We start from the raw sequence: 23,277 nt of genomic DNA, 5'->3' as shown, positions 1-23,277 counted from the left end.
AGGTGTTCTCGCCGGCTTGGGGGAACTTTCCCAGGGTCAGCCCGGAGGCTTCCTGCAACCTCGGCATTTGGCTAAACAAAGCAAGCGCCGTCGGCGCTGCACCGCCCGAGGGCGCGCGGGAAGAACCTGGGCAGGTGCGCGCCGCGGGCGAGCGGGGACAAAGTTGCGGCGCCCCCTCCCGCGCCCCGCGCCCCGCCAGGCTCTCCTCCCCGCCGCCTCCGATCCTCCCGGCCGGGCCTCTCTTCCCCGGCTCTTCGCTTCCTCCCTTTCTTCTCCTTGCCCTCCGCCTCGCCGCTACTTTCGTCTTTGCAGGCTCCCGCCTCCCCACCCCTCCCCGGCGCGGGGCCGAGCCGGCGGGGGCGCGCAGGGGGCGGTGCGCAGCGGGCGCGGGCGGTTCCGCGTTCGGGTTTCCCGCGGCCGTGGCCAATCCCCGCGCTGCCCGGGGCGGTGTCGCGCCCAAGCCGAGCCGGGTGGCTCCTCCCGCCTCCGCCCCCCGCGCGCCCGCCGCCCGGGCAGAGGAGAGGAGCGCGCGGCCGTGCAGAGCAAGCTGAGCTGAGCCGAGCCGAGCTGGGGGCGCAGAGCGCGGGAGGCGGCGGCGGCGGCGGCGCGGAGCCCAGGTGAGCTGGCGGTAGCCGGGCCCGGGGCAAGGGACGCAGCCGCCGCGGCCCCGGGCGCCCGCTCCGTTTCCCTCTCGAGGTGGGGGACCGCGCCGGAATGGCACACAAAGCCCCGAGGCTGGCCTGGGGCTCCCAACACCGAGGGACCCCACGTGCGCCTCCCCACGCCCCGCCACGTGGAGGGACACGGTCCCCGACACCCCTTCCCCGGCGTCCTCGGGGCGCCGTGGGCCGCGGGATGGCCTCCTCAGCTGGGCCGCGCCCTGTCCGGGTGGCAGGGGCGGTCCTGGAGTTTGGAACCGCTGTCACTGGGGGCCGGGTCCGTCAGGGTTCGTGGAGGCGGCCTAGGCCCAGCCCCTCGCGTTTGACAGGTGGGGAAATCTGGAGCGCTCCGGGGAAGAGACGACCAGCGGACTTTGAGCACCCCCACCCCGCAGCCTGCCTGTCTCGGGGCAAACCCAGGCCCTGGTGGCTTGGACACCAGGTGGCAGGACCCTAGGCCAGCAGTTGTGGTGACCTAGGGGACCTTTGGCTGTCTTCGGTCTGCCCTTTGACCACCCCCACCGCACCTCTTGTCTCAGCCGGAGCCTCACAGGCTTGGTCCTTCTGACCTAAATTCACCTCGGGGTTGCAGTATGCTGTGAATGCGGAGAGGCGTCCGCCTGACTCTCAGGGACGCTGGCCCCAGCCCCTCTCAGCATTGGGGCTCGGTGCCTGGGGTGCCACCCGACCCAGCCTTGAGCTTTTCCTGGCTTTCACCCAGCCCCTGCACCGCCTAGCTGGGGAAGTGGGGTGCTTTCACAGCTCTGCCAGCCTGCCCCCCTGGCCGCTCTCACTTGGTGCAGGGCAGGATGCAGCTCAGCCCCTCCAGCCCCTCCCAGAAGGTTGAACTTTGGGGAGGGCGTCTCAGTGCTGTCAGCAAGAGAGGGATACCTGGCCTCCAGATGGGACCTGCAGCGTCCGTCTCCCTGCAGGCAACTTTTACCTTCCCCAGCCTGGTGTTTAGAGTCCCCACGCAGGAGATAGAAACTTCAGGGGCCCTAGAGCTGTGCTGCCGTTTACCACTCCCCCTCCCCTAGTTCTGCCCCCAGAGGAGAGAGAAGAGGATGGCTTTATATCCCCATAAGCTCCTTTGTTCCTTGGAGGAGGCGGGGGCTGCAACAAGGGGAGGGCTTTGGGGGAGTTAGCCACCCTCTTCCCTAATCACCCCACAAAAACATGCAGTTTCAGAATAAATAGTGTGCATGCCATGCAAATGCAGCTTTAGGGCAAGCCCCAGATACCCCTTCCAGACTGATGCTCATACACCCTTCCTATAGAGGAAGCAGGCACTGATGATGAGGACGCAAAATGTATTTTTGTAATGAAGAGTAATAGCCATCATTTGATGAGCCCCTAACTTGGATAATAATAAGAATATTTATTTATTTATTTTTTGGGACTGAGTCTCACTCTGTTGCCCAGGGTGGAGTGCAGTGGCACGATCTTGGCTCACTGCAACCTCTGCCTCCCGGGTTTAAGCGATTCTCATGCCTCAGCCTCCCCAGTAGCTGGGATTACAGGCACTGCTACCACGCCTGGCTGATTTTTCTATTTTTAGTAGAGAAGGGGTTTCACCATGTTGGTCAGGCTGGTCTTGAACTCCTGACCTCAAGCGATCCGCCTACGTCAGCCTCCCAAAGTGCTAGGATTACAGGCATGAACTGCCACGACCGTGGACAATATTAATAATAATAATAACAGTAATTAATAACGAATATCTATTGAGTTCTTGCTGCCTGCCAGATTCTGTGCTGTGTGTTGCATGCATTATCTCATTTAATGCCTACCAAATCCTACAAGGTAGAGAATTTTAACCCCATAGTAGAGATTAGGAGATTGAGGTTTACAGAAATCCTGCAGTGTTGCTAGGATTTAGCCCCATTTTATAGAAGGGCTCAGAGAAGTTAAGTAACTTGCCCAGGGTCACACAGCCAGTGCAGGCATGTCAGGCCTTAGAACCTTCGTGCACCTGTTCTAGAGCAGAGGCCCTTGCAAGGCTGCCCTGAGCTTCTTGAGGAGCCCAGGTGTTTGTTTTGTTTTGTTTCTTCACTACATCCGTGTTCACCGATGCAGCTCTATGCAGGGTCCGTAGTACTGCCCATCCTTAGATGTGGCTAGTGGGCTGGTAGCCAAATACAGTCACTAATAACAACGCACTAGTTCTCATCTGGGAGTGGTCCCACCCTCCTGGCAAGGATTTGGAAAAGTGTGGGGGCGACTTTTGGTTGTCATGATGCTAAGCACTTCTGGCTTTTAGTGTGCAGGAGCCGGGGATGCCTACTAAAGTGTCCTGTAGGCAGGCCAGGGCCACAACATAGAGAATCATCCTACCCTGGCCAGGCGTGGTGGGTCAAGCCCGTAATCCCAGCACTTTGGGAGGCTGAGGCAGGAGGATCACCTGAGGCCAGGAGTTCGAGACCAGCCTGGCCAACATGGTGCAACCCCGTCTCTACTAAAAAAACAAAACAATTAGCCGGGAGTGGTGGCACACGCCTGTAATCCCAGCTACTCAGGAGGCTGAGACAGGAGAATTGCTTGAACTTTGAAGGCGGAGGTTGCAGTGAGCTGAAATCGTGCCATTGCACTCCAGCCTGGGGCACAAGAATGAGACTTCCTCTCAAAAAACAAACAAACAACAACAACAACAAAAAATCACCCTCCCCCAAATGCCAGCAGTGCCACTGTTGAGAAACACCACAAGGAATGAGTGCTGTTGCGATGGAAGGAGCACAGGTCACTGAGGGTTCTGGAGAAATCTCCTCAGACTGGTGTGAATCTGGGAGGCTCCCTGAAGGAGGCGTCATTTGTGCAGAGCCTTGAAGGATGGGCCAGAAATGGGAGATTGGATGGGAGTAGGAGGGGAAGGGGATAGGGTGGGATGACCTAGCAGGGACCTCTGTGCAGTAGCCGGGGGTTTCCTCTTTGAGAACCTCATCCTAGATGGAAGATGAGTGGCTGGATACCACTCTCAGGGGAGAGGACCAGGCCAAGTGGGGTAGGCCAGGCCTGTTTTCAAGGCATTTTGGCTCAAATTTTAACATGGGCCACAGAATTACCATTATTCTATCAACTCATTTTATGGAAGGTCTCAGAAAGGCTAATTTGCTTAGGGTCACCTGTGATCTTCTTCCCTCCCCAGGATACTTTCTTCTGGTGGTTATGGGAAACATTTCATTTCCTGATCCTGGGGATTTGGGGCAAATGCTATTTCAGATTTTCCTTTAAATCAGAGGATCTTATATTGCTTTGTTTATGTTTTTTCTTTTCCTTTTTTTTTTTTTGAGATGGAGTTTCACTCTTGTTGCCCGAGCCAGAGTGCAATGGCATGATCTTGGCTCACTGCAACCTCCGCCTCCCAGGTTCAAGCGGTTCTCCTGCCTCAGCCTCCAGAGTAGCTGGGATTACAGGTGCCCGCCACCACGCCTGGCTAATTTTTTTTTTTTTTTTGAGACGGAGTCTCGTTGTGTCACCCAGGCTGGAAGTGCAGTGACCGGATCTCAGCTCACTGCAAGCTCGGTCTCCTGGGTTTATGCCATTCTCCTGCCTCAGCCTCCTGAGTAGCTGGGACTACAGGCGCCCGCCACCTCGCCCGGCTAGTTTTTTTGTATTTTTTAGTAGAGACGGGGTTTCACCGTGTTAGCCAGGATGGTCTCGATCTCCTGACCTTGTGATCCGCCTGTCTCGGCCTCCCAAAGAGCTGGGATTACAGGCTTGAGCCACCGCGCCCGGCCTAATTTTTTGTATTTTTAGTAGAAACGGGGTTTCACAATGTTAGCCAGGCTGGTCTCAAACTCCTGACCTCAGATGATCCGCCCGCTTCAGCCTCCCAAAGTGCTGGGATTACAGGCATGAGCCACCGTGCCAGCCTTTATTTCTTTCCTTTTCTTTTTTTTAAGAGATGGGATCCTGCTCTGTTGCCCACGGTGGAAGGCAGTGGTGCAATCATAGCTCACTGTAGCCTCCAACTCCTGGGACTCAAGTGATCCTTCTACCTCAACCTCCAGAGCAGATGGGACTACAGGTGCATGCCACTATACCTGGCTAAATTTTTAATTTCTTTATAGAAACAGGGTCTTACTATTTTGCCCAGGCTGCTCTCGAACTCCTGGACTCAAGTGATCCTCCTGCCTCAGCCTCCCAAAGTGCTGGGATTGGATTACAGCCACTGTGCCTGGCCTATTGCTATTTTTCTTCCATGTTTTGCTTTCCCATTCACTTCTTCCCTTTGGATGGGGTTAGAGAACCTGGATATGGGGTTCAGGCCGGCTGGCTGCATGGTGCTGCTACAACCTCAGCCTTGTGTCTGTCTCTTTCCTGACAGTTGAGGAAACTGCATTTCCCTTTCGAAATTGACCTTCTTACAGGCTGTGCTTGTTGCCTTACTGACCTGTTAGTAGAGATTCGTAAGGGCTTCTTTTCTTTTTAAAAAAATTGAGGAGGGCTGGGCGCGGTGGCTCACGCCTGTAATCCCAGCATTTTGGGAGGCCGAGGCGGGTAGATCACTTGAGGTTAGGAGTTCAAGATCAGGCTGGCCAACATAGTGAAACCCTGTCCCCACTAAAAATACAATAAAAATTAGTCGAGCATGGTGGCTTGTGCCTGTAATCCCAGCCACTTGGGAGGCTGAGATAGGAGAATCGCTTGAACCCCAGAGGTGGACGTTGCAGTGAGCCAAGATCGTGCCACTGCACTCCTTGTGCCACTGCACTCCAGCCTGGGCAACACAGCAAGACTCTGTCTCAAAAGAAAAAAAAAAATTGAGGTGAAATTCACATAATACAAGCTTAACCATTTTATTTTATTTTATTTTATTTATTTATTTGTTTGAGACGAAGTCTCACCCTGTTGCCCAGGTTGGAGTGCAGTGGCGTGATCTCGGCTCACTGCAACCTCTGGCTCCTGGGTTCAAGCGATTCTCCTGCCTCAGCCTCCCGAGGAGCTGGGATTACAGGCACGTGACACCACGCGCAGCTAATTTGTGTATTTTTAGTAGAGATGGGGTTTCACCATGTTGGCCAGGATGGTCTTGATCTCCTGACCTTGTGATCCGCCCGCCTCAGCCTCCCACAGTGCTGGGATTACAGGCGTGAGCCACCGCGCCCGGCCTAAACTTTACCATTTTAAAGTGAACAATTCAGTGGCATTTAGTACATTTATAATGTTGTACAACCACTACTTCTGTCTAGTTCCAGAGCATTTTCATTACCCCCAGAAGAAACCTTGTACCCATTAAGCTATCACTCTCTCTTCCCAGTGCCCCGCGGCCCCTGGCAACCACCAGCCTACTTTCTGTCTCTCTGGATTTGCCTGTTTTGGACATTTCACATAAATAGAATCATGTAATATATGACTTTTGTGTCTGGCTTCTTTCATTCAGCATCATGCTTTCAAGACTGATCCATGCCGTAGCGGCTGTCAGTGCTTCGTTCCCTGCTCCGGCCCAGTACTATTCCATTGTGTGGATGGACCGCATTTTGTGTATACATTCATCCATTGATAGACATTTGGGTTGTTTCCCCCATAAGGGCATCTTAAGGCTACTTTGTCCATTCCTGTGTCTCTGTAGCCCCTCAGTTAATGAACTTCTGGGTGTAAGACTTTTTTTGTCACTCTGTTTGGAGGGAGAAGGTGATGGAAGAAAGGTTTCTTGAAGTCACTCAGGAACCAGTTTCCTGACCCAAGGTTTTCAGGATTCCCTTCACTGAACCTTACCTGCCCCTCTACAAGAATCGTGGCTCCCCATTTAAACCCATTGCTGGCCAGGTGCAGTGGCTCATGCCTGTAATCCCAGCACTTTGGGAGGCCGAGGTGGGTGGATCACATTTAAGGTCAGGAGTTCAAGACCAGTTTGGCCAACATAGTGAAATCCCGTCTCTACTAAAAATATGAAAATTAGCTGGGCGTGGTGACGCACACCTGTAATCCCAGCTGCTCTGGAGACTGAGGCAGGAGAATTGCTTGAACCCGGGAGGCGGAGGCTGCAGTGAGCCAAGATCAGTGTGACTGCCTTCTAGCCTAGGTGACAGAGCGAGACTTTGTGTCAAAAACACACACACACATAAACAACAATAACAACAAAACAAACCCATTGCCTCTTGGATCAATTCATGGTCATTTCATTACAAGCACGATTTTTCAGGGACAGTCTTGATTTTATTCAGCTCCATTCCTTTCAGTTATGATGATTTTTTGTTTGTTTTTGAGATGGGGCCTCACTCGGTCGCCCAGGCTGGAGTGCAGGGGTGCTATCGTGGCTCACTGCAGCTTCAACCTCCCAGGCTCAAGAGATCCTCCTGCCTCAGCCTCCTGAATAGCCGGGACTACCGCCCTGCACCACCATGCCTGGCTAATTTTTTTAATTTTTTTGTAGAGACAGGGTCTTGCTTTGCTGTCCAGGCTGATCTCGAACTCTTGGGCTCAAGTTATCCTTCTGCCTTGGCCTCCGAAAGTGCTGGGATTACAGTTGTCCACCATTGCAACCGGCCATGTTTTGTTAAATGTAGGTCCCCATGTGATTTTGTTAGTATATATTTTGTGAGACTTTTTTCCAGGTAAGTAAATCCACAAAGTAGAGAAAATCAGACAGATAGTGCCACGGCCCTGTGGCCATGAGTGGAGTCAGCCCAGTCTGTCCTGATAGCTTTGCCAGGAATACCGGCCAAGAAAGCAGAAATGGAAAGCTGGCCTGAGAGGAAGCCTAGCAGAGATCAGCTCCTGAACCCTTCCATGTTGCAGATGAGGGAGGCGGAGTGCAGAAAGGAAGGGAGGAGGTGATCCTTGTGGAACAATTACCTTGAGCCACACTGTCTACTAGGGACTTCTATAGAGAAGATCGACTCGATAGCCACCTTCTAGGTAGGTCTGGCCGGCACCATTTCACAGATGAGAAAATCAAGGCTCAAGGTCCTCTGGGATCTGTATCCTTTCCTGATGCACCTTCTCTTCCTGAGGTCTCAGGCCTCCCTTGGCTCCCCGCCCCCCCCCCCCCGCCTTTTTTTTAAAGGCAGGGTCTTGCTGTATCCCTCAGGCTGGAGTATAGTAGCGTGATCTCAGCTCACTGCAACCTCTGCTCCCGGATCCAAGTGATTCTCGTGCCTCAACCCTCCAAGTAGCTGGAATTACAGGCATGTCCCATCACGCCTGGCTAATTTTTGTATTTTTAGTAGAGATGAGGTTTCACCATGTAGGCCAGGCTGGTCTTGAACTCCTGACCTCAGGTGATCCGCCTGCCTTGGTCTCCCAAAATGCTGGGATTCCAGGCGTGAACCACCGTGCCCAGCTTTGGCTCCTTATCCTGGCAAATTATGCTCGTTTTCTGATGGAGTGGAGTCCACCTTCCCCCAGGAAGTTCTGGAATGGAAAGCATTTCTGAATAGTTTTGGACTCTGAGAAATAAGATTTAGAATTATTATTTGTTTTCTTCCCTGATTGGACCCTTTTCTCAACAAAACCAAAATAATAATAATAAAAAAGACATCTTTAAAATGATGTGAGTTCTGTTAGATTTTGTAGGGCAGACCCCCGGCTCCTGCTTTCCCCGTCAGGGATGTTACTGATGAAAATGGGAAAGGAATTATTTTAGCTGCCAGTGTTTTCGGTTTCAATCATGTTTGTAGTATTGCCACTGAAGTTTTTTTTTTTTTTCAATTATGAAACATTTTAAGCATAGAGAAAAGCCAAAGTTTTGCTTTGTTTTTTTGGACTGGCTCGCTTTTTGGAAAGCTGGAAGGAGGCCCAGGAGGTGACGGAAATGGGGCAGAGTGGGGCGTCCTGGCTCTGCAGCGTCGACCCTTCACCCAGCCTGCTCTTTTGGTTGGGGTGGGGTGGGGTGGTGGTGCTGGTGACAGACTACGCCCTGGGGAACTGAGAAATGCTGGGACTTGGTTCCTGTCCCCCGAGAAGCTCCCAGGTGAGTGGTCTCGGAGCCTTTTGGAAAAGATGAACAATTCTGACATCCTTTCCCTTTTGAAAGGAATGAAAGAAAATGAGAAGATTCTGGTGTGCCCCCACCCCCACCCCACCCCATCCTGAAAGCTGCTGAGCAACTATTTTTATGTTGCCTCTTTTTATCCTGGTGGCTTCTGTAAATAGTTGAGAGATGGCAGTTGCAGAGATAAAAATGCTAATCCCAACCTGGAAAAGAGAGAGGGACGGTGGTCCTTGGAGGAAAGGGGGGTGGGAGTTGGGGGGGAGGCCAAGGTGTTGCCCCTCTGCCCATGTGGCTTAGGCATGAGGCAGGAACCCAGTGGGTGGGGAAGGAGCATTGTGGGTGGTGCCTGAGAGAAGCTTCTGTTAGAGAAGTTTAAATGGGGAACTAGTGTTTTGCGGGGGCCAGGGTGCAGGAGGGAGAACACACTCCCCTTTTTGTTTTTGAAATGTGCTTTGGGGTATTGCCTTCCAGGCTTCTGGCAGAGAAATATTTTATTTAGGTTCATCCCGGACAGTTCTGCCCTCTGGGTCCAGGTATGGGGACATTGGGCCCCGCACAGCTGCAGAGCTGGCCCCCTGCGTTCTTCTTGTCCCTCGGCTGAGGAGGCTTACAGCTAGATTTAGCATGATGTCCAAAAGGTGGGGAGGAGGAGGGAGAGGGGCCGTGGGTGGCCCAGGCACCGATGCCTGTGGGTTTCGAGCTGGCCTTGTCCATCTCTGATTTGCCAAGAGTGTGTTGGAGTAGAAGTCTTTTTCTTGTTCATCACAAACTGAAATTCCAGTTGTTTTCCAACCTCTTCCTTTGGTTCAATGAAAGATTGGGAGGGATGCAGTGGGGGAAGAGGAAGGAAGGAAGGAAGATGGTTTCTACACTTTATTTCCAAATACCTCCCTCCCCCAAACACATACCCAAACTCACCCACACATTCATAACTTCCTCACGCTTCAAGGCTGGGGCTACCTGTGCACACCTGGCTTTATTTTTATTTTTTAAATTTAAAATTTTTCGAGACAGAGCATTTCTCTGTTGCTCAGGCTGGAATGCAATGGTGCAATCACAGCTCAATATAGCCCCAGCCTCCTCGCCTCAAGGGATCCTCCCACCTCAGCCTCCCACGGAACTGGGACCACAGGTGTGCGGTACCACACTTGGCTAATTTTTAAGTTTTTTTTTTTTTTTTTTGGTGGCGATGGGGTCTTGCTATGTTGCCCAAGCTGGTCTTGAATCCTGGCCTCAAGCAGTCTTCCTGCCTCGGCCTCCCAAAGCACTAGCATTACAGGCGTGAGCCACCACCGTGCATGGCTCATACCTTGATTTAGATGCCTGACTGTGTGACTGGGGCCATTCTTTCAATGATATTTCATTATTGACTGAGTAATAGCTGCCTAAGAACTCTTAAGACAGTTGGCCCTGGCGAGCAGCAAGACAGGGGAGCTGCTTACTCTGTGAGCATCCAGGGCCGCAGGGGTCACTGGGCTGCAAGGCAGGCCACCTGGATCTCCTCCTGGTCCAACTGCGAGCCTGCCGGGCTGCCTGGATGAGGTCATCTCAACTTCTCTGAGTCTCAGTGACTCCATCTGCAGCCTCTGTTGCGTTGATTGCAAAAGCCATGTGAGAATGTGCTCTTATGACACATGGAAGCAAGGATGTGAAATGATATGCATATGCTATTTTTAATTTTGTAAAATGTGATGCATATGGACAAGGGCTAGAGGGGAAGATGAAGAGTTAGCATGGCGGGATTAGAGATTTAAGATATTTTGTTTTAAAATAAATTGAAACCGGCTAGGCACAGTGGCTCATGCCTATAATCCCAGTACTTTGGGAGACCAAGGCAGGTGGATCACTTGAGCCCAGGGGTTTGAGACCAGCCTGGGCAACATGGCAAAACCCCATCTCTACAGAAAATACAAAAAATTAGCCAAGTGTGGTGGTGTGTGCCTGTAGTCCCAGATACTGGGGAGGTAAGTGGGAGGATCACCTGAGCCCAGGAGTTCGAGGCTGTTGTGAGCTATGATTGCACCACTGCACTCCAGCCTGGGCAGTAGAGTGAGACCATGTCCCGCCCCCCGCCCCCCCCCAGAAAAGGAAGCCAATTGAGGGCCTTGAATTCAGTAACTGCCAAAGTTCTTTCTTGGCAACAGCTTTTATGTACTGAGCATTCACGCTTGTGCCCTCCTGAGGCACTCAATAGCTGGACGATTGTGGGCAAGTCGGCCAGGCTCCCTGTGCCTCAGTTTCCTCACTGGTGGAACAGGGATAATAGCAGGACCTATTTAGCCAGGCATAGTGGTGCGCATCTGTAGTTGCAGCTACTTGGGGGCTGAGGTGGGAGGAATGCTTGAGCCTGGGAGATCAAGGCTGCAGTGAGCCAAGATTGTGCCACTATACTCCAGCCTGGGTGACAGAGTGAGACCCTGTCTCAACCATACCAAACCAAACCAAACCAAACAGTATCTATAACTCATAAGGTGGTTGTGACAATTAAATGAGATGACACAGGCTTAGAAGAGTGCCAAGCACTCAAGAAGGCTAGCCATTAGTATCACTGCATCTGCAGCAATGCAATTCTTGCATTGAAAATGCCAGTTTCTTCTCCTCTCCCTGTTCATCAGCCCTTCCCTGCCCCATCCTTGATGTTTTAAGATTAAAAGAAAGAAGCAAAGCAGTGTTGGAAGTGCTGGTTTCTGCCTATCAAGGTGAAGACTGTCCAGGTTGCCAGAGGCCTCGTAGCTGCCTGGCAGTTTGGCCTGGATGAGAGCCCTGGGGTGTAGGGAGACAGCAGCTTCTCTGTCAATCAGCTTTGTCATTTGTAAGTCAGGGCCTTTGACTGTAAATGAGGGAAAACTAATCACGAAATAGCTTAAGTAAAAATGGAAATATGTTGGCTCATGTAGTTAAAAACTGAGGTACGTGAGCTTCAGGCATGGCTGAATCCAGGTGCCTAAACAGTGTCTTCAACCTCAGCTCTTTTCCATCTATTACCTCTCTTCTCTCTTCTTAGACTTCATTCTGAGGCAGGGTTCTCCCCAGCCCCTGGTAGCTTTAGGAATATATCCTCTGAGCTCTAGGTTCAACAGAAAGGACATTCTTTCTTTTCAACACTTCCACAAAATCACAGAATAAGACCCAATAGACTGACTTGGGTCACACATTTACTCTTTTTTTTTTTTTTTTTTTTGAGATGGAGTCTCACTCTGTTGCCCAGGCTGGAGTGCAGTGGCGCGATCTCGGCTCACTGCAACCTCCACCTCCTGGGTTCACGCCATTCTCCTGCCTCAGCCTCCCGAGTGGCTGGGACTACAGGTGCCTGCCACCACGCCTGACTAATTTTTTGGTATTTCTTGTAGAGATGGGGTTTCACCATGTTAGCCAGGATGGTCTCGATCTCCTGACCTCATGATCCACCTACCTCGGCCTCCCAAAGTGCTGGGATTACAGGCATGAGCCACTACGCCTGGCCATCTACTCTCTGTCACCCAGGCTAGAGTGCAGTGGCATGATTACAGCTCACTGCTGCCTAAGCCTCCCCAGCTCAAGCAATCCTCCCACCTCAGCCTCCCTAGTAGCTGGGACTACAGGTGTACGCCACTAAGCCCAGCTAGTTTTTTTTTGTGTGTGTATTTTTGTAGTGATTAGGTCTCGCCGTGTTGCCCAGGCTGGTCTCAAACTCCTGGGCTCAAGGGATCTGCCCACCTCAGACTTCCAAAGTGCTAGGAGTACAGGTGTGAGCCACTGTGCCTGGGCCATACATCTACTCGGTTTCTTTTTTAGATAAGATCTTGCTCTGTTGCCCAGGCTGGAGTGCAGTGGTGTGATCTTAGCTCACTGCAACCTCCTCCTCCTGAGTTAAGTGATTCTCGTGCCTCAGCCTCCTGAGTAGCTGGGATAACAGGCATGTGCCACCATACCTAGCTAATTTTTTTTTTTTTTGAGACAGAGTCTCGCTCTGTCGCCCATGCTGGAGTGCAGTGGTGCGATCTCGACTCACTGCAAGCTCCGCCTCCCGGGTTCACACCATTCTTCTGCCTCAGCCTCCCAAGTAGCTGGGACTACAGGCGCCCGCCACCGCGCTCGGCTAATTTTTTGTATTTTTGGTAGAGACGGGGTTTCACCATGTTAGCCAAGATGGTCTCGATCTCCTGACCTTGTGATTCGCCCGTCTCAGCCTCCCAAAGTGCTGGCATTACAGGCGTGAGCCACCGCACCCGGCTTAATTTTTGTATTTTTAGTAGAGATGGAGTTTCACCATGTTGGCTAGGCTGGTCTCAAACTCCTGGCCTCAAGTGATCCATCTGCCTCGGCCTCCCAAGGTGCTGGGTTTACAGGCGTGAACTACTGTGCCCGGCCTCACATCTACTCTTGAGTTACCCACTTGACTAGAGCAATTGGTACCCAGCTGGCCAGGCTTGAGTCACATGCGAATCTCTGAAGCTGATGGTGGGGTCAACCCTGTAGGGCCGTATCTCACATGCAGGGATGGCTTCCCAGACATAAATTGGACTGCTGTTATCAGACTAAAGAAACGTCAACTCTGGGCCAGCTAAAGAAAGCTTCTGACCTTCTGAGTGGCCTTGGGACAGAAGAAATAAACAACTTCTAGCCAGTATTTACTGAGTAAGAGCAGTGTCCTAGAAAGTTCTAGGCCTGAGAATTCAGCTATAAACAAGGAGGGCAAAGCCACAGCTCTCATGAGTTCACCATGTCCATGTCTCTGTGCCCAAATCCTGCGCATTTCTCCTCCAAGCACTTCGAGACCCTGTACCTTCGCTCTCATCTCTCTCAAACACAGGTCGAGGTCCCAGGAAGGCAGAGGAATGGGCTGCGTGCTCCCCCTTGTTAGAGATTTTGACCCAGCCTGGACTTTATTCAGGACGCAATATGTGGACATGGCAAGGCTATGCCTGTAATTGTTGGCCCCTTCCTGAAAAACTCAGCCCGGCCGGGTGCGGTGACTCACGCCTGTAATCCCAGCACTCTGGGAGGCCAAGACAGGTGGGTCACTTGAAGTCAGAAGTTTGAGATCAGCCTGGGCAACATGGTGAAACCCCGTCTCCACCAAAAAAATACAAAAATTAGCTGGGCATGAGATGTGGGCCCAGGGGAGGGCATGGCCTGTGGCAGGCAGCCTGTCCTCAGCTTCGGGGAGGCACTGGGGAGTGGTGAGGACTGTGGCGTGCCGGCCAGTGTGTCCGCTCCCCAGAGCTGCAGCGCGTGCTTGCCATGATAGAACACAGGCCCAGTGCTATCAGTGTGCAGTTCTTCAAGAGAATCTGTAAATTTGCACTTTTATCTGAAACCTCCTGGCTCTGAAATGTTGGCATCTCATTCAAATTGTTATGTATTTAGTGACAGGATCTCATTCTGCCACCCAGGCTGGAGTGCAGTGGTGTAGTCATAGTTCACTGCAGCCTCCAACTCCTGGGCTCAAACCATCCTCCCGCCTCAGTCTCCTGAGTAGCTGGGACTACAGGTGTGAACTACCATGCCCAACTAATTTTTAAATTTTTTTTTGTAGAGATGGGGTCTCACTATGTTGCCCAGGCTGATCTTGAACTCTTAGCATCAAGTCATCCTCCCACCTTGGTCTCCCAGAGTGCTGGGATTACGGCCATGAGCCACCTCTCCTTCAAAGAGCTTTAAACCTGGTGTAAGGCCAGTATATCGGTGGCCAGATGTCACCCAGAAGTCACCATTTGCAACGTTTTTGTTCTAGGGACTATGATGGGGATGGGGTCTCTGAAGCCTGAGATGTCTCTATTGCCATCTGACAAGGGAGGGCCTTTGTTTTTGCGGACCCAGTCGTTTCAATGGCCCCAAACTGAAGAGCACTGAAGGAGAGCCGGTTGTAACAGTTGGTGTCACAATCTGATAACCCTGCTTAGCTGGGCTAGGGCCCTGGGTCTGGAATGTTCCAGCACCTCCTCCGCGGATGCAGCCAAGCCTCTCAGGTCTCCCCCTCGAGCTTTGGGAAACGCCTCAGAGTCTGTGGCCTCCAAGGCAGCCGGCTCCTCCGAACCCCGCTGGTTGGGCGGGGTGGTGTATTGTCTTCCTAGAGAAGCCGTGACCAAGTCCCACACGCTGGGCAGCTTAAAGAACAGAGATATTAGGCTGGGCACACTGGCTCACGCCTGTAATCCCAGAACTTTGGGAGGCTGAGGCGGGTGGGTCACCTGAGGTCAGTAGTTCGAGACCAGCCTGACCAACATGGTGAAACCCCGTCTCCACTAAAAATACAAAAATTAGCCAGACGTGGTGGTGGATGCCTGTGATCCCAACAACTCAGGAGGCTGAGGCAGGAGAATCGCTTGAACTTGGGAGGCAGAGGTTGCAGGGAGCCGAAATTGCGCCATTGCACTCCAGCCTGGGGGACAGAGCAAGACTTCGTCATAAAAAAACAAAACAAAACAAAAACAGAGATATATTCTGTCAGTTCTGGAGGCCAGAAGTCTGGGATCAAGCCTCAACAGGGTTTGTCTCTTCTGAGGGCTCCGAGGGGAATCTGTCCCAGGCCTCTCTCCTGGCTGCTGGTGGCTGTTGATAATCTTTGATGCTCCTCGGCCTCCAGAAGGAGCACCATCTCCGCCTCCGCCTCCGCGTGGCCTTCCCCCTCCGTGCTGCCAGGCTGTGTGTCTACCTTTCCCCTTTGTTGGACTAGGCCTGTTGGACTGGGGCCCACCCTAATGACCTCATTTTAACTTCATAATCTCTCTAAAGACCTGTCTCCAAATAAGGCCACATTCTGAAGTCCTGAGGGTTAGAACTGCCACATAACTTTTTTGGGGGACACAGTTCAACTCACAGCAGGGTCTGAGCCCAGTCCCTGTAGCATCGCCCTGGGCCGCCCTCCGCTCTCCTCATCATCATCCACTTCCCACAAAGCTCTGGCCCCTTCCAGCCCCTCCTCCCCCACTTCATTCCTGTTCCGGGGCTCCAGACCCAGGGAACTTGTTTCTGTTGCCTCCACTCTCCCACCTCTTTTCCACAGGGGGCCTTCTCAGAAGCCGTTTCCCCTGCTGGGAACAAGTTCCTGCTCCCTTAGTACCTGCTCACCCTGTAGGTCTCAGCCTAATAGACGTTCACAAAGAGGGACCTTCTTTCACCCCCCGCCTCCCTTCAAATCTAAAGTAGTCCCCTCTGGTATTCTCTTTGCTCACATCCTGGTCTTCTGCCCCAGTCTGTGCTTATAGATTCACTTGGGCCCTACTTTTTCTTTTTCAAGATGGAGTCTCACTTTGTCACCCAGGCTGGAGTGCAGTGGTGCAATCTTGGCTCACCAACCTCTGCCTCCTGGGCTCAAGGGGTTCTCCTGACTCAGCCTCTCAGGTAGCTGGGATTGCAGGCGCCTGCCACCACACCTGGCTAATTTTTGTATTTTTAGTAGAGACAGGGTTTCACCATGTTGACCAGGCTGGTCTTGAACTCATGACCTCAGGTGATCCACCTGCCTCAGCTTCCTAAAGTGCTGGGATTCCAGGCGTGAGCTACTGCGCCCAGCCTTGTGCACCTGCTTTTAAATGTTGGTCCCCCTCACTGGACTGTCAGTCCCCTTGAGGGCAAAAACCACATCTGTTTTGTTTATCCAGCACATGATCATTGCTTTATGATTACTAGATGAAAGAACAAATGAACGAGTGCATTTCCTTGAGGACCTCCGTGGGCCTCAGTTTCCTCATGTGAGACAGGGTGTGACTGGCTGAGCCCATTTTCCCAGGGAGGACATTGATGTCCTGGGCAGGACATCGTCCGTGGCCTTGGCAGGATCCTCGGAGCTGTTTTGGGCCTTTTTGTTGTGCTTGGGATGAGGCAACCTCGGGGAGCCTGCACAGGTGTGTCTGGGCTTGGGAGCACCTCCTTGGCACCCACTGGCAGCTTGCCGCACGGGAGGTAGCGGACGCAGGTTGGAAACAGCCCCTAGGAAATGAGAAGGTGTTTCCTGGAGGCCTGCGCCACTCAGCTTCCTGGCAGAGGAAGGAGCGTTTCCCTCATCCTGGCCCAGGTCCCGGGGCCATCTGCTCCAGGAAGGCTCTGGTGGCTCGTGATGAGCTGCCCCGTGAAAGGGAACAGGGTAGAGGCACGGCCTTGGGGGATGGCCTCTGCCTGGATTTCATGGGAAAGGATGCAGGGCCAGGGCTGACATTTTGTCAAATCCAAGCAACTTTGCAAAAAAGTCCTCTCACTCTCCACCCCCTGGAATCGAATGCTTCACTGTCCTTCGCTGGCAGAGGGCCTGTCCTGTGAGGGTTACATGGCCAGGCGATTAGCTTGGTGCTGGATGCCTGATGAGAGCTCAGTTGAATGTTAGCCGTAGCTGTTTCCAGGCTAAACTATTGTCTTTTTGCATGATTTCTTTCTTCTGCACAGAGTGTTGGTAGCTTTCATCAGGTCTTTGTAGGGTCTGTGACCCCCACACCATTCAGGACACTGGCCTAGACTCTGTAGGTGCCTGTGAGGCGAGAAGCCCCTGGATGCATCTCTTCCTGTCGGAGCCTGCAGCACTGAGGCCTGTGTCCCCGGGGCTCCTCTCTGCTGAGCTCTGGGGTTTCACGCCTGCCCTGCCAGCCCCGAGGTCCCTGCCCTGGGTCTGAGCCATCTCTCCTCTCCATCCTCCTCCAGATCGCAAAGGCCGAGACTCCATCAGAGCTGTGAGGGAGGCCCGGGCCAGATGCCAGCTTGCCAAGGAGGCCGATTAAAAACAGCCTTACTGGGGGCAGATGGCTGGGTGCCCTTGGCCTGGCGTAGACTCCGATAAGCAATTGCTTCAATAAGCAATTGTTGGTGAGGAAAAAAAAAAATCTCCTTTGACTTTCCCAGGCACTGCTGGGCCTCATTTTCTTCTCAGGAACTCTTGCAGCCCTGTCAGAGGCAGCTCTGGGATGGGGGAGAGACTGACTGCCTGCCCTGGGGGACGCAGGCCAGGCTGAGAGACACACTCAAGAGCAGACCAGCTTGCTTGGACATCAGTCCTCATGGGAACATTCCAGAGCATAGGCTACCTACCAGAGCAGGCCGTGGGCGTCTGTATTAGTCCGTTTTCACGCTGCTGATAAAGACATATCTGAGACTGGACAATTTACAACAGAAAGAGGTTTAACTGGACTTATAGTTCCACGTGGCTGGGGAAGCACCACAATCATGGCAGAAGGCAAGGAGGAGCAAGTCCCGTCTTTGGACGGCAGCAGGCAGAGAGAATGAGGAAGATGCAAAAGCGGAACCCCCTGATAAAACCATCAGATCTCGTGAGACTTACTACCACGAGAACAGTATGGGGGAAACTGCCACCATGATTCAATTATCTCCCACTGGGCCCCTCCCACAACACATGGGAATTATGGGAGTACAATTCAAGATGAGATTTGGGAAGGGACACAGAGTCAAACCGTATCAGCATCCAACAGGTATTTGTTGAAGTAATAGTTTTTGAGCACTTAAGCACGTGCCGGGCATGATTCTGAGTGCTTGGTTCATCTAATCCTATGACTATGGGATGGGCACCAACTTTACAGGATGTCAATGACCTTAGGCTGTTGAGCTTGAGGGGATCTGAGTTTCCTCTTCTAAGAGATAAGGATCGTGAAAAGGAGAAGTCAAGTAGCAGCAGCTAGGGCCACAGAGAAATATTGAACTTGAGTTATATTCTCTCGTTGATGGGGAAGCTGAGACGGACAGAGTTGATGATTTCTTTCTCAGATCAGTAAGGGGGAATGGGGGACAGAGAAATAGGAGATAAGACCAACTGCTCCCCTCTCCTGACCTCCTGCCCCATCTGATCCCATAGCATCCTAGGCCTTATCATCATAACTCCAATCATGGTTACAGGTATTTTCTTTCCTTTAAAGTTTTTTTTTTTTTTTTTTTTTGTGAGACAGAGTCTTACTCTTACCCAGGCTGGAGTGCGGTGGTGCAATCTCACCTCACTGCAACCTCTGCCTCCCGGGTTCAAGTGATTCTCCTGCCTCAGCCTCCTGAGTAGCTGGGACTACAGTACCCACCACCACGCCTGGCTAATTTTTGTATTTTTAGTAGCGATGGGGTTTCACCATATTGGCCAGGCTGGTCTGGAACTCCTAACCTCAAATGATCTGCCTGCCTTGGCCTCCCAAGGTGTTGGGATTACAGGTGTGAACCACTGCACCTGGCCTGAATGTGACTATTCTAGATACTTTATGTAACTGCGATCTTACAGCACTTGTCCTTTAGTATCTGGCTTGTTTCACTTAGCATATGTCTTTACAGTTCTTCTGTGTTGTAGCATGAGTCAGTTTCCTTCTTTATTGTGGCTGTATAGTATTCTGTTGTATGGCTCTGCCATGTTTTGTTTATTCATTCATCTATTGATGGACACTTGGCTATACCTTTTGGCTATTGTTAATGATGTTGCTATGAACATTAGTGTACAAGTATCTGTTTGAATCCCTGCTTTCACTTCTTTTGGGTCTATACCTAGGAGAAGAATTGCTGGTTATATGATAACTCTGCGTTTCACTTTTTGGGGAGCCAGCAGGCTGCCTCATTGTAGTTTGAATTTGCAGTTCTCTTACTATGAGGTTGAACATCTTGCCACATGATTGGACTCTTTGGCATTCTCTTACCACACACTCTGTGTGCATGAGTCAGGCCCGTGACAGGGCTGGGACATTGGGTTTTTCCCTTTTGTCTTTCCTGTTGGGCTTTCCCTGCCACATGCTGGCATAGTAGCTATTCCATCAGTTCTTCTGAAAGGACCGTTCCGAGAGCACTGAGGGACAATTTCTGCCTCTCAGCCAGATCCTCCAGGGAGCTCTGGCTTTCTGCTGTCTGTACGTTCCTCTCTGTTACCCCACAACCACCCAATGTCATCGGAGATACCATTTTATTCATTCATAAAATCTCTACTGAGCCCCCACTGTTTTCCTGGGACATCTAGAGAGGCCCTTTTTTTTTTTCTTTTTCTTTTTTTTTTTTTTTTTTTTGAGACGGAGTCTCCCTCTGTTGCCAGGCTGGAGTGCAGTGGCGCAACCTCAGCTCACTGCAACCTCCGCCTCCCGGGTTCAAGTGATTCTCCTGCCTCAGCCTCTTGAGTAGCTAGGATTATAGGCATGTGTCACTATGCCTGGCTAATTTTTGTATTTTTAGTAGAGACGGGGTTTCACCATGTTGGCCAGGCTGGTCCAGAGAGACCCTTTGTGATGTGGGTGACTAGCACGAAGTGGCCATCATCCACAGGTGTCTGTCCACAAATGTACTCCCTGAATTCCAGCGGTACCTGTGACATTTGTCCAGCAGAATTTGTCAAACACATTAACCAAAGGTTAATGTTCTGTCCCAGAGATGGTAAGAATTGACAGCCTAAGGCGATGTGTTAATCTTTTTTATTTTTATTTTTTGAGATGAGTCTCATTCAGTCCCCCAGGCTGGAGTGCAGTGGTGCGATCTCGGCTCATTCACTGCAGCCTCCACCTGCCGGGTTCAAGTGATTCTCCTGCCTCAGCCTCCTGAGTAGCTGGGATTACAGGCGCCCGCCACTACGCCCAGCTAATTTTGTATTTTTAGTAGAGATGGGGTTTCACCAGGTTGGCCAGGCTGGTCTTGAACTCCTGACCTCAGGTGATCCACCTGCCTTGGCTTCCCAAAGTGCTGGGAGGATTACAGATGTGAGCCACTGTGCCCGACCTCTCTCTTTTTGTTTTTTGAGATGGAGTCCCACTCTGTCACCCAGGCTGAAGTGCCATGGCACGATCTCAGCTCACTGCAACCTCCGCCTCCCGGGTTCAAGTGATTCTCCTGCCTCAGCCTCTTGAGTAGCTGGGATTACAGGTGCACATCACCACACCTGGCTAATTTTTGTATTTTTAGTAGAGATGGGGTTTCACCATGTTGGTCAGGCTAGCCTCGAAATTCTGACCTCGTGATTCACCCGCCTCAGCCTTCCAAAGTGCTGGGATTACAGGCGTGAGCCACCATGCCCAGTGTTTTTTTAAAAAAATGAGATAAAAGTTCATATAATATAAAATTGACCATTTTGAAGTGTATAGTTCAGTGGCATTTAGTACATTCACAATGCTGTGCAACCATTACCTCTATCTACTTTCAAAACGTTTTAGTCACCCCAAAAGGAAACCCCGTGCCCATTAAGCAGCCATTCCCCACACCCGCTAACGTCACCATTCCCATAGTCCTAGGCAACCATTAGTCTACTTTCTGTCTCTATGGAGTTGCGTGTTCTAAAAATTTCATATAAATAGAATCATATATATGTGACCTTTTGTGACTGGCTTCCTTCAGTTAGCATACTATTTTAGAGGTTCATCCATATTGTGGCATATACTTGATTCCCCTGCAACCCTTTTTTTTTTTTTTTTTTTTTTTTTTTGAGACAGTCTTGGTCTATTGCTCAGGCTGGAGTGCAGTGGTGTGATCTCAGCTCACTGTGACCTCTGCCTCCCGGGTTCCAGTGATTCTCCTGCCTTAGCCTCCTGAGTAGCTGGGATTACAGGCACACGCCACCATGCCTGGCTAATTTTTGTATTTTTAGTAGAGACGAGGTTTCACCATGTTGGCCAGGCTGATCTGGAATTCCTGGCCTCAAGAGATCTGCCTGCCTCAGCCTCCCAAAGTGCTGGGATTATAGGTGTTAGCCACCGCATCCAGCCCTGACCTGCATTTTTCATGCCCAGCATTTAAAAATATTTGAAATAATTGCTAATGTGAAAAAGTCAGGCAACTTATTAACCTCCTTAGGGCTTCTCTTGGGAAAAAACAAAGGCAAAACCAGCAATAGTAGGCCCAAATTCCTGCTGAGCAACAATTGGCTGGAAACAGCTATCAATTCTGTAGGGGACGCATGTGCTATATTTGGGGGTTTTCTTATACTTGTTCCTATAGGAATTGAGTTAGGAATTGTTGTCATGGTGTATGAGAAGTAGTTCCAGCTACCTGGGAGGCTGAGATGGGAGGATCACTTGAGCCTAGCAGTTGAAGGGTGCAGTGAGCTATGAGTATGCCACTGTAGTTCAGCCTGGAGAGAGAGAGAGAGAAGGGGGGGGGGGAGGGAGAGAGAGAGAGAGAGAGAGAGAGAGAGAGACCTTGTCTCAAAAAAAAAAAAAAGAAAGAAAAATAAAAAAATATAAGAAGATGCAGACTGTGCTTTTCTGTATAGACTCAGAGATCAGATCACACCATGTTTTGCAAGATTTTTTTAGGATGTCAACTAGAGGCAGGAATGAGACAGCAGCCCGGGACAGGAGGAGAGGGGCTCCTTTCCTGTCCCTGCCCGTAGGAGCTGGGCCGGCTGACCCTTTCTCTCTCTGCAGGTGGCTCCGCTGCCGGATGGGAGTGTCCCAGTGTGCTGGATGAAGCTGGCGCATGCACCATGTCATCATGTGTCTCTAGTCAGCCCAGCAGCAACCGGGCCGCCCCCCAGGATGAGCTGCGGGGCAGGGGCAGCAGCAGCAGCCAAAGCCAGAAGCCCTGTGAGGCCCTGCGGGGCCTGTCATCCTTGAGCATTCACCTGGGCATGGAGTCCTTCATCGTGGTCACCGAGTGTGAGCCGGGCTGTGCTGTGGACCTTGGCTTGGCCCGGGACCGGCCCCTGGAGGCCGATGGCCAAGAGGTCCCCCTTGACACCTCCGGGTCCCAGGCCCGACCCCACCTCTCCAGTCGCAAGCTTTCTCTGCAAGAGCGGTCCCAGGGTGGGCTGGCAGCCGGTGGCAGCCTGGACATGAACGGACGCTGCATCTGCCCATCCCTGCCCTACTCGCCCGTCAGCTCCCCTCAGTCCTCGCCTCGGCTGCCCCGGCGGCCGACAGTGGAGTCTCACCATGTCTCCATCACGGGTATGCAGGTGCGTGAGCCGGTGGCGAGCCAGGTCCTAGGGGTCCCCGGTGCCCTTCCCTGCCCCCAGCAGGGTCTCTGTGGAAGGTTGGGCTTTCCCAGAAGGATTTGAGTGCCACAGTTGACCTAGGACTTGACTCCAGGGAACCTGGGGGGTGGCTGGGGCCAAAAAGGGGCCCTGGGGGGGTCGTGAATCAGCATGGGGAAGGGAAGGTGATCAGCAAAGGGTAGGTTATGGAGCCGGTTACCAGTGTGGAGTGTAGGCCCCTGGGGCTTGTTCCTTCCGGGGGGCCCTGGGAAACAGCACAGAACAGCAGCCTCAGAGTCATCCCGCCGGGGCGAGGGAGCTGGGGTGTTTATACTCATGGGTGAGGGCTGCTGGGGCGGGTGTGTGTGACCCGCTGGGGGTGTGGACAGAGCAGCTGCAGGGCCAGAGGGAGCCTCTAGCAGAGACTGAGGTGTGGGTGAAGGTGTGATGGAATGAGGTGGGTCACTGAGAGCCTGGCGACAACCTGCCTGGCCTAGCATGCGTTGGCACCAGGCACTGGGTTCAGTATTTCCTGTGCATTTCTCACAGGACCCTTACCGTAAACCCTGGGGGGGTAGATTAGAACTCAGATCCCCACCAGGGTTCACAGGGCCCTGTGTGGTCTGACCCTTTCCCACCCCTCCTTGCCATCTGCTGCCAGCTCCCTAAGCTCCCTCTGTGCCTGCCTTCGCATTCCTTGGAATCCAAGTTCTTGCCCGCCTGGGGTCTTTATTCTCGCTGTTCCTTCTGATTGGAACCACCTCCCCCACCACCCCATGCCAACTTTGTAAGGCCTATTCCATCTAATGTCCAAGTCTCAACTCCAGTATCACCTCCTCCAAAAGGCT

General features: G+C 52.0%; 1 protein-coding gene across 6 annotated transcripts in view; it reads left to right on the top strand.

Annotated features, from left to right (window-relative positions):
• The first annotated feature begins 486 nt into the window (after positions 1-486).
• Positions 487-23,277, top strand: part of CAMKK2 (calcium/calmodulin dependent protein kinase kinase 2) — a 58,029-nt gene continuing 35,238 nt past the window's right edge. For 2 of the 6 annotated variants that reach the window (XM_037996001.2, XM_037995981.2), the window contains exons 1-2: positions 491-617; positions 21,882-22,411. In XM_037996001.2, coding sequence (XP_037851929.1) covers positions 21,941-22,411 — 471 coding nt within the window. In that variant the 5' untranslated portion in view covers positions 491-617; positions 21,882-21,940. Of the gene's footprint in view, positions 618-21,881; positions 22,412-23,277 lie in introns of all 6 variants that reach the window. The other 4 variants (XM_037995975.2, XM_037995974.2, XM_037995991.2 and 1 more) reach the window with 4 other exon arrangements.

This window comes from Chlorocebus sabaeus, chromosome 11, assembly GCF_047675955.1.
Source record: "Chlorocebus sabaeus isolate Y175 chromosome 11, mChlSab1.0.hap1, whole genome shotgun sequence".
Taxonomy (NCBI): domain Eukaryota; kingdom Metazoa; phylum Chordata; class Mammalia; order Primates; family Cercopithecidae; genus Chlorocebus; species Chlorocebus sabaeus.
Note: the sequence above shows the minus strand (reverse complement) of the source record. Positions and strands in the feature narration are given on the sequence as shown.